The sequence below is a fragment of the Malurus melanocephalus genome, unplaced genomic scaffold (assembly GCF_030028575.1).
Source record: "Malurus melanocephalus ecotype Western Australia unplaced genomic scaffold, MMel_1.1 scaffold_525, whole genome shotgun sequence".
In the NCBI taxonomy this organism is placed as follows: domain Eukaryota; kingdom Metazoa; phylum Chordata; class Aves; order Passeriformes; family Maluridae; genus Malurus; species Malurus melanocephalus.
Window position 1 is genome coordinate 390,548 of NW_026623757.1, and position 10,949 is coordinate 401,496.

A 10,949-nucleotide genomic window follows, 5' to 3' on the forward strand; every position below is an offset into this window, starting at 1 on the left:
CCACGAGGCTCCTGAYGCCTCCTCCCTCTCATTCTCACTGCAACCTCCTTGGAAAAAAAAAGCAGAAAATTTTTCCTTCGCAGAAAACCTCTCTCCTTTTGATGTTTTTCCATTTCTTTGTTGTTGATCTCCTTGGGCAAAGCTCACCTGTGGAATAACAACCCTGCACACTGCAGATTCTCTGTGTTCCTGGGGCTGAGCTTGTCCTGCACCTCAGATCAGCCACAGAACAGAAAAAAATGTGCATTTTCTCCTGTAGGTGATCAACAGTGAGGTTTGGAGCCCCAAGATTGGCCTTTATTCRGCAGAAAATATTCCCAGGATCAGGTGGAGTGGTCTGAAGCATAATCCACCTTCCAGCCCAGAGGGAAAATAGGATTTGCATCCCTTTTTCCTCCTCCTCCTCCTTCTTCTTTTCYTCTGAATTACCTGGGCAGACAGCCCATCTTAAAGGAAGGAGACTGGAAAAAATCTGCCAGGTCAGGTCTCTGATGTCTACAAGGAGAAGAGGATTTTAAGGAAAGTAAAAAGGAGCAGAATTTGGGCCAGGTGGGATCAAGGACCCCAAGCCTCAAGGACCCCAAGCCCTGGAGGTCCCCAAGCCCTGAAGATCCCCAAACCAGCCCTAAGCAGAGCCCAAGGTCAGTGTCCACCTGGATTTACATCTCCTGGTTTTGTTTAGCAGGCAAAGGAAAATCTCCTGCGTTTCTGTGCCTTCCTCCATCCGAAAATGTAAACTATGGTAAAGTATCTGCTTATAGTGTGACCTCTTTKCTTGAGTGGGGGTTCTGTCCTGGAGTGAATTCCAGCAAACCACTGTGTTTACAAGGAAAATGCCTTTTTTCAGTGTTCTCATGTCCATTAATAATCCTTGGGGGAAAAGCACGAGAGTTTTCATGGCTCACCCAGCAAAGTCGAGGGAGTAAAGATTCCTACCTCACTGTTTAAAAAAAAATTAAAGAAAAAAAAAAGAGAAATTAACTAAAATCAGTTTTTAAATGATTGTTTGGTACCTCCTGAGTTTTAAACCAGTGAGGTGCTGGGTTTTCCTCCCAAAAATCAGSTTTGCAGCAAACAGGAGCAAACTCCTGCCAGGGCTCGAAGCTGACAGGAGGTCGGGTGTCCCAGGTCTTCATTTCTAAATTCCAGGAGGGATTTATCCCTCTCTGCGGAGCGGGCTGTGCCGCACGGACAATCCCTCCCTCTCCCGAAGGATTCTGGCTCCCCACCGTGGCAGCAGCACGAGTTGGGCTGGGGGAGCGGGGAAAGGAGATGGATGATTCCTGGTTTAGTGGAAAGCATCCCTGCCCATGGAGAGGGGTGGATCGGTCACCAGTGAAGTCTTTTCCAGCAGAACCGTGGCCAGTGGCGAGCGGGCACTGCAGCCCCCGGGAGCTCCGGCTTCTGTTCCGGCGGGGGGAAATGACAATTCCTGCGAGGGTCCCACACTGCCCCATGGTCAGCAGGCTCTGTAAACAAACTGCCGTGTGCCTGGAGACACATCAGAGCCCGGCACTGCGTCCCTCTGCTCCCCAGCACGCTCAGGGAAAAGCCAAGAGCAATAGATTTATGGAATCCAAACATCACAAATGCGATTTATTTACTCYGCTGACGCCGAAAGGAGAAGCAGATGCTTCTGGTCTGGATGCCTGTCCAGCCTGATTTCAGGAAAACGTGGGGGTCAGTGTGAGGGGCAGGAAGGAATCRAAATGTTCAATGTGTCACCCCCGATTGTCCATCCCTGTCACATCCTCGCAGTCCTGTGTGCCGGAACACAAAGCTCAGCTCTCCAGGGACAGCCTCTGGAGCCAGCCCTGCACTCACAATCCTGTTTTCCCTGATTATCCTGTGAGATATCCATCCAGAATCCATTATCCTGTGAGATATCCATCCAGAATCCATTATCCTGTGAGATTTCAGTCCAGGATCCCTGCAGCGGGGCCAGAGCCTGGGCCAGAGGGTTTCAGAGCCGTGCAGGGCTCTGGCTGACCCCGATTGTCCTGGCTCAAACCATCCTGGGGGTAAAGGAGTGGATAAACAGCCCCGGGGGATTCATTCGGCTCAGCTGCACCGAATGTGCGAGGGAGAGACCCCAAAACCAGGTCTGAATAAGGGGAAATGTTGGGCACAGGCTTGAGGGSGCTGCTGAAAGGGGAAATTTGGGGACCAGGTATGGAGCTGGCTGTGATCTGCTGCCACAGTGTGGGGTCACAGRCTCGTCCCTTGGAAAGGGACCTTAAAGCCCATCCTTAAAGCCSTGGGCAGGGACACTTTTAACTATCCCAGGTTGCTCCAAACCCTGTCCAGCCAGCCTTGGACACTTCCAGGGATGGGGCAGCCACAGCTTCTCTGGGCACCGCCCTCACAGGGAACAATTCCTTCCCAATATCCCATCCAACCCTTCCCTCCTTCACCCTAAATTAATTCCCCCTGCCCTGTGCCTGTCCCAAACCCCCGGCTGRTGCCGAGCAGAGCAGGATTTTCCCTGGGGCTGGCTGGATCCGTGTCTCTCCCAGCAGAGGGCACGATGCGCAAAGGAGAGCGCGATCCGCGGGCAGGAGCGATTCCGGGAATGATGCCGCAAACAGGAACAGGAGCAGAACCCCCCAAACACGGCGTGTCCGCTCCCAAACACCTTCCGAGAGCGCTTGGTTTCGTTATTAAACAGCYCCGGAGCTCCTTCGAACGGCGTTTGGAGAAACAGCTGTGAGTTAGAGGAAATAGAGCCGGTCATCTTTTAGAAGAAACCAAATTACGCCTGATTTTCCAGAATGTGGATCTCAAAAGAGCATTTCCCAAGAACATTCAATGCTTTCTAACAACTTGATTTTTTTTTTTTTTTTTTTTTTTTTTACTGCAGGGAGCAAATCCATCGTCTCTGTTCAATCTGCTGTGCGGGTTGTGTGAGGTCTGAATTCAAGTGTTTGCATTACCAGAAAAATCATCTCTAAAAATGACTTGGCTGTAGAAAAATATCTTCCTGTCTGAGTCTTTCCTTTCCCTGGATTATCAAACTTTCTTTGAATGAAGCTTCCCAGCAAAAGTAGGACAAAGTTTCCCTTCTTGCCTCAATTAGTGAGTAAGGTAAACAYGCTGTGTAACCTCAGCTGTATAATTTAAGGATTTTTTTTTGGCCATTCCTATCACATGGGAATTCCCCTTTTTGGGCACCATTATTTATCTATTCCAAAATTTCTTTTATTTCGCCTTTCTGCTCATATGGTGCTGCTGCAGTGATACAAATCCTGGCTGACACTCACTCAAAAGCAATGAAATCTGAACCACTRTTCTTCCAAGAGGCAAAGTTCACACAAATTCGATGTCCTGGGAGAGCCTCCTGTGAGAGGGAAATGCCATCCTGCAGCTGCACCGTGCCAGCTATGTCCCAAATTCCTGCTGCAGAGGGGTGGGTGCCTCTCCCTGCCCCCCTGAAAAGGTTTTTGTGGCCCTGGAGAGGATGGATGGGGGGTTTGGTTGAGGAAATAGCTCCAAGGTAAACACAGACTGTCCAGAGAAGCTGTGGGTGCCCCATCCCTGGAAAGGTCCTGGGGTTTGGAATAACCTGGGGTAGGGAAAGGTGACCCTGCCCAAGGCAGGGGATGGATTATGAACTTTAAGGGTCCCTTCCCACCCAAACAATTATGTGATTTTGTGATTCCCCTTGGCAAAGGCAGATTCTGAGCTCTTTTGCAGAGTGACCTGACCCCACAGCCACAGCTACATCAACCACCAGGAGCCAGCCAAAACCACTCAGGGAATCATATCCAAATAGCTCGTGTGGAAAATAAAAATAGCTCGTGTGTTTTAGCTGAGCTGTGCAGAAGCCCTCTTTATTTCAAGGATGTGGAAATGTGAGGATGAGAACAAAGGGAATGGAGGGTCTGTCCTCAACTGCAAAGTGCTTTGGGTGTCCCAGCCATGAAGATCTCTCAGAGCCTCGTGTTCTGTCCCCGAATTTGTGGAGCATCTCCCTCCCTTTCAGCCACTGCCACCAACCTCACCTGCTGCCAGGAGGGACATTGGGCCATCAGAGAATCACCAGGGCTGCAGGGATCTCCAAGATCACCCAGTCCAGCCTGAGCTCTTCCACGTGCAGAGGTGGCACCAGCCCAGGGAAAAGCCAAAGCTGCTCATTCTCCTGGGAAATCACTCCCTCCCCTCGCTGCTGGGTGAGCACAGAGCAGCTCTTGGCCCTGGGGAAGGCAGGAAAGGCTTCTCCCCCAGCACCCATGAGCAGCACAGCAAAACCAGCAGCACCCCTGGGTCTTCCCTGGTGGCTCTCTGCTGACAGGGGAACCTCTTTGTTTATCAGTTTGATCATCCTGTGCAGGGTTTTGTTTCCTCTCCTTCGCTGAAGGTGATCAGAAGTGGGGCTGGTAGGGACCAGCTGCCAGGAACTGCACAGCAGCACAAGTCTGAATTTGCTGAGATAGGACGGGAGATAGGACATCCCCCGCTGTCTCTGGGTTCTCTCTGCCCCTCTTTGCCAGCTAAATGTGGTCTAAATATTCGCAATAAAAATCCTGCCMGTGTGGGCAGTAACAAAGTAATCATCTCCTCTAGATCTCTCTAAGCTCAGCAAAAATACATAAATAATGCCCAGGCTTTAACAAAATAGATTTTTATTAATTACAGCACTTCAAGTAACACTTCATCTCTYCTGGGAGTGTCTCACTTCAGGCCCCAGGAGCAAGAACAGGTTATCACAGAGCATCAAGTTATTAGGACATCCGTCCTTCCTGCTGACAGGATCAGCGGTGTTTGGCAACGCTCATCCAAGGGTTTAATTGACTTGATTACATTTCTGCTCCGTTGTTGCTGATCCCCAGCCCTTGGCTGAGCTTCCTTTCAAGTCTCCTGAGAAGCAGAGTCAGCACTGAGCACTCGCTGCTGGCGCCACGGCCACGAGCTGGGAATGGCACAAGGACTCCACCCCACCAGGGCTCACCTGGGTTAGGAATATTTTAGGACATAGATCCTGTCTTTGTTAAACAGCTACACAACTCTCAGCTCAACAGATCCCTGAGGAAGCCTTTAAGCACCCTTTTTATRTAAAAAATAGTGGGGTTGATTTCCAACCGTGAAAAGTCTGTAGTTTCACCTGTACGGTGAATRAAGTCTCAATAAAGACACAGCAGCTGCGTTTTCTTGATGCCAAGAGACTCCTCAGCCCCAAACTCCTCTCAGTAACAGCTGAGGATTCAGAATTCTTTCCTCACCAGGAATGATGAAGGTTGCAGCTCCAGGGCGAGCCTTGGTCCTGATTACGGAGCAGTTTCCATTGGTTTGGAATTGTGYCCAAGGGTTTTGTGTCGTTCCAGGATTCCCAGAGGAACGTGCCCTACTTGGATTTGAGCCTAGACCTGGGAGACAGGCTGAAAAAGATCTTGTAGTAGATGTAGACGTTGACAATCCTCAGCAGGATGCCCAGGATGTAGCTGAGGGACCTGAGCAGGGCAGCAGCCGAGCTGGAGAGCCGGAGCAGCAGCCCCAAAACGCTGTGAGAGGGAGCGGAGGGGCCACCAGCACTCAGGTGCTCATCCAGGAGGAACAGGGCACACTCTGCRGCCACCAGCGTCCAGAGCACCCTGRCCAGCAGCCTGGCCTTGCTGACTGTCCTCAGGGGCCGTGACTGTGCTGGCAGGAAGGTGATCAGGTACGCCTCCACGGCCACACAGCTCAGCAGGACACAGCTCAGGTGAGCGTTGGCTGTCAGCAGCGTCCGCGCCAGCGCCGAGCCCACGGGGGAAACAACAGCACCAAAACCCCCCAAAACCACGTCAAGAACAAAGCTGAGGAAAACCAGGATGTCTGCCTGGGCCAGGCTGGAAATGAGGACTGYGGTGGATTTGGAGGAGACCTTGGCAGACTGCAGGAGGATCATGGCGTAGGCGCTGCCCAGCAGCCCCAGCAGCGTGCTGACGGCGTTGGAGGAGGACAGCACGAGGTATTGGATGTATTTCAGTGCCAGGTACCTCCTGAGGTCTTTCATGTGGTCTCTCTCCATTGAAATGCCAGCCAGAGAGGAATACCTGCAATACATGCAAAGAAACCCCCAGTGATTAAATGTAAAATGAGCAGGATGGATTCCATCCAGTCCATTATGATGGACCTGCACTTGAACAGGCACATTCCAGTGCTCAGAACTGGCTGGARATGATGCTAGCTCAGGGTCTGAGCTTTTATTTACACACTCATATCTTAAACAGGAGTAAAATTTGTAAAGTGCCTGGATTTTTTTAGGTGGCAGCATAATTGGTGTGATATTCACTGAAAGGGTGAAAGGGAGGAGCCAGACAATGATAAACTGTGGTTCCTAGAAAACAGTAAAATCATCTACAAATTCAGTTCTAATAAATAAACAAGGAAATTGTTATCTAAATGGGAGGGAGGAGATAAGAGAGAACAATGTGGGTTTCTCACAGATAAAGCAAATTGACTGAGCCCAACTTCCTCCTGCAGCAGAATGATCAGTCCTGGCGGCAGCCAGCAAGTGTCACATAGCCTGAATTTTCTGAAGAGTTTCAATATTGTTTCATGAGGCATTTTTAGGGAGGAGCAAGGTAAGAAATGCAGCCTAGGTGAAACTATGGTGAAGTCATGCACAGCTGGATGGGAAACCACAGGAAGGTTTGTTCTCAGGAATTTGAGGAATGATGTGTCAGGTGGGACTCTGCAGAGATCTCACACTTTGTGGTTCTCATGAGCTGCAAGAATGAACTCAGCAGAATTTAAGCCTTGGCTGAGGTGTGTGATCTGTTTTGAGGCCAACAGCTCAAAAAAGATGTCTCTGAAGGATTTCCAGGGAGGCTGAGCCTCAGACTGAGCCGAGTGTAACAATTCCATTTCTCTCCTATTGAGCAATTCTCTCCTTGTGCAAATTCTCAGAATTCCCAATGTCAGCACCTTGGAGCTGGTGCTGCAGAGCTTTCACAGAGCATTACCCAGCAGGTCTGGGTGGTTGATTTAGTCATCACCTGGTTTTAATTTTGCTGGATTGATGGGGAAATGCTAATCCTGGGAKATTCCCATGACAGGTACCGAGCCAGCTTTTTGAGACTGGGATTCCCATTTTTTTATAGAGACTTGACTGATGCCAGGCTGACTCATCTGAGATTCACATGTGCCTGCTCTGCTTTGTCATTTAAGTGTCTGATCCAACCTGCTGATGGAATACTTTGGGCAAGAAGTAGGAAGAATTTCTCACCGTGTTTCAGCTGAGTCTGCTCATCCTCAGTAATGAGGAGAAACCCTCATCTCCCACAGTAATTAAGTGGGAAAATGATTCTGCATTTTGTGGCAAAAGCAAATGATCTTAGAGGTCGTTAATGACTCCATGATTGGTTTGGCCCTTTGTTTTGATACAGAGCACCAAAGACATTCAGATATAATGGAACAAACCCTGAATCCACAATGTGGAACTCCAACAAGTCCCCAGCTCCGAGTGGAGGAGAACCAATCCATGGCAGGTACAGTTGAACCCTGATTTATCTTGTTATCTTCAATCCTGATTTATCTCATTATCTTCAATCCTGATTTACCTCGTTACCTCTTTTGAAAAGGTACATTAAGAATGTTCTGTTGTTATTTTTTTTTCTTGCCACCTTTTTCTGTGTCCATGTTCATTAATTATTTTTTTTGAGGAGATGAATTATAGGCCGYGATAAAGATCTTTGCTCATTACATGACCCCCAAGGGCTGAATTTACAGCAGGTCTCGTCCATGTGGAGCTTTTTAACTCAGAGCTTCTGGACTTTGGGTCGTGCCTGACCCAGGGTTTGGTGATGAGTCCAAGGAGGAGCGTTAGGAATGAGGAGCAGCCGGAGAAGCCGGAGGAGGTGCCCGGGGCCAGACCTTGAGGAGCTCAGGGTGTTTCTCACATCCTCTGATTGAAACTTCAGCGTTTTCCACAATGCTGCCAGCGTTCTTCTGTACACCACAGCATCCTTTGGACAGGAACTGGAGTTCCTGGCTGGAAAATGCCTTCCCCCTTTGTGTTGTGACACCCAGAGGTGTCTGTCCCTTCATTCCAGGGCTGTCCCTGCAGGCAGGATCRCTGTCAGGGCTCCCTCCTGCTCCCTCCACCCCTCCCACACCATAATTTAGRGGTTAAAACTGGCATCCAGAATGCGGCAGAGCGAGGTTTGATTTCCTCCTTCGCCTCAGGGGGTTGAGATGTTTATCTCCTCGTGCCTCTGAAGGAATCTGGGCGCAGATTTTGAGACAGCAGGTGACACCCCGGGCTGGGGRCAGGGATCAGGAGCAGCCCCGTGGGTCACCACAGGCACTTGCACATTTTTGGCAGGGAAGAGCCACCCCAGCTCCAGATACTCCGGGTGCTGCTTGGATCCATCTGCTCCTGTGAACAAAGCAGAGCTGGGAGATGTTCCAGGTGCTGGAGCTCTGTCCATGGAGAGATGGGGTGGCCCCTGGCAGGGTTTTGGCACTGCCAAAGCAGTGTCCCCTCATGGGAGAATGCTGCCCATCTCACATGGATGCTGTGAGGGCACCATCCTTGCTCCTGTGGCCAAATCGGTGCCAGAGAGAGCCCTGGGCACATCACAAATCAGACACAGTCTCTGCACAGGTAAGAGAAAGGTAATTTTGGGTGAAGAGAGCACACACAAGGGCTGAAGCTTCTCCAGTGTGGCTCAGCCAAGCTCCATCCACAGCTTCCCTCCAGCTGGGAAATCTGAGTCCCACTGAGAGATCTGGTGAGAGGAGAGCAAACCCTTCCCTCTGCCTGCACCTGGGCAGGTGGGATCACTCCTGGAACTGGAACAGGAGCTGTTCCCTGAAAGTTTCCAGAATGGCCCCACTCCTTGAAGAAGGAGGAAACCTGATCTTCATTCATTTATTTACAGTTTCCCAAACAGCTCATGTGGTCTGTGGTTCARGTCACTCACAGGAGATTCCTGCACATGGACAGGGACACTTGGACAGTTTTTGGTCAGATGAAATCTCAGTTCAAGCTCACAAGAAGTTTCCTGAACCAACACTTGGTGTTTTCAGTGTGCCGTTTTTTTTATCTCCATAGAAGTCTCTCCTGACACACTTGCCAGATTCCAGTTAATAATAACTTCTCATTTGTCATCAGTACAGTGTTGTAAACTGAGGGGTACCCAAAAATCCCTCCTCCTCTTAAACAAGTAATCCCTTTAAAAAATGACTTCTGGAATGGTGCCAAAGAATGCAGAGAAGAGAAGAACAAATCAGAAAGGCAGATTAGCACTGAATAACCCAACTGTAACCAAGTGCTATTCCTTAGCAGAAAAGGAAAAATACTCACATTTGCTGGAAGAAGCATCCAGGGACAGTTTTCTCCATCCCTGCACTGTGAGTGGTGTCCCAGCAGAGCTGCAGTGTGCCGTTTGCCTTGGATCAATTCCTGGTTTTTATACAGAGMGCCCCGTGTTGGGCTCCACGTCAGAGCCGGGCCCGCGGGATTTTGTTTTGCTGGGCAACTTCCCCAGAGCCGGTTGCACAAGCATTACTCACTCCCATCGTGGCACCCATTAACTTTCAGCTGTCTGGAAAAACTGATGGAGACAGTTCAGCTTTCCCAGACACTTCCTCAGACAAAGAACAGAGCTGGAACAGATCACAGAGAGCGATCCTGGASCTGTCTGGGTGCCAGCACAGGTTCTCCACGAGGGAAAAGCAGTGAGGGAAGAAAGGCTGTCCCTGGCACGGCTGGACTGGGCTATCCTGGCCGTGTTTGTGTTGGCGTTGCCAGGGTTTGGCACAGCTGACGTGGTGCTCCCTCTCCTCGTTGTTCTCCAGGCAGAACGTGGGGATGGAGCCAAGTTCTCCCCTCTGGAGGGTTTTCCTCAGAGGAGCAGAGGAGCTTTACCTGGTGGAGAGCAGCAAACGGATCCATCGGCAGCCACAGGAATCTCGCTGCAATTCCCATCCCGTGCCTGCTGTGGAAACAGGGCATGAAAGGCAGAGAGGCTGCCTCAGCTCCTGATCACCAGGAGGGTTCCCTGCCTGTCCCACAACAGCTCTGCCATTCCCCTTCATCCTTGAGAAAGGATGAAGCAGCTGAAATTCCCAGTGCTGCTCTTCCCACCTGGGGATGGAGCAGGGAAGAGAGCCCAGTGCTCTCCTCCCCACCCGGGGGCACTGGGATGAACATCTGCCAAAAACAGAAAAAATCCTTGGAAATAGGGATTGGGCTGGCTGGCAATTTGTATAATTAATATTATTTAGTGTATAAATACTCCTTTCTATATTTTATTTTAAGGCGTGAGTTTTGCTAGGGACTCTCCGTAGCAGTTTTGCATTTTAAAACTTCTGTCACCCTTCACAACTTCTGTTATCTTTTACAACTTCTATTCTATTTTACAACTCCTGTTTCACAACTTCTGCTGTATTTGCTTATTTTTCTTGCCTGCCACGAGGATACAGCACAACCAGCAGCTGCAAGAGSACAAATTCTGCAAGCTGTCCACGCTTTTCTCAGCAGTTCAGAATTTCACAATGGTTTGTGGACAGATAAGATGAACCCTCCATCTCCCAGGGCACCACCCTTCTGGTGAGAGCTTCCCCCCCAGCACCCAGTCTGTGAAAACAGCAGGAAACTCCTTTTTTGGGGAGGTGGGAGGCTGAGATGGGGGATCTGACCCTGGCTGTGCCCCGTTTCCCCGGCCATGGGGAAGGTGCTGGAATCTTTAATCAGATCTCATTTATTCAGTTCATCTTCACCTCCTCGCAGCTCCACAAACAGAACAAACACAGCTTTCCCAAYTCATTGCTGTTTGCTGGGAGCTGGTTCCCAGAGATTTTCCATAACCTGTTTATTTTGGGTTACACCTTTGTTTGAAGGCTGTGCCCAGCTCCCCACAGTGATTCCAGTGCCCTTTACAGCCGAACACTTTCTTTTTTTTTTCTCTTCACCAATGTAATTCCATTAAAATTCAGCAATACATAAGAGAATTTCAGGTTTT

At 49.8% G+C, this 10,949-nt stretch overlaps 1 protein-coding gene across 3 annotated transcripts; it reads right to left on the reverse strand.

Annotated features, from left to right (window-relative positions):
* Positions 1-4,585: 4,585 nt before the first annotated feature.
* LOC130582826 (uncharacterized) lies at positions 4,586-9,438 on the reverse strand. 3 transcript variants are annotated; one of them, XM_057381745.1, is made up of 3 exons: positions 9,290-9,438; positions 7,402-8,359; positions 4,586-6,032 (listed from the first exon to the last, which is right to left on the reverse strand). In XM_057381745.1, exon 3 carries the CDS (start codon positions 6,005-6,007, stop codon positions 5,342-5,344), a length of 666 nt encoding a protein of 221 aa, XP_057237728.1. In that variant the 5' UTR covers positions 6,008-6,032; positions 7,402-8,359; positions 9,290-9,438; the 3' UTR covers positions 4,586-5,341. The 3 variants fall into 3 exon arrangements, with proteins under 3 accessions (XP_057237728.1, XP_057237729.1, XP_057237727.1); XM_057381746.1 differs by lacking the exons at positions 7,402-8,359; positions 9,290-9,438 and adding an exon at positions 6,424-7,395; XM_057381744.1 differs by lacking the exon at positions 7,402-8,359 and having other exon boundaries at positions 4,587-6,032; positions 9,290-9,437.
* Between the last annotated feature and the right edge of the window lie 1,511 nt (positions 9,439-10,949).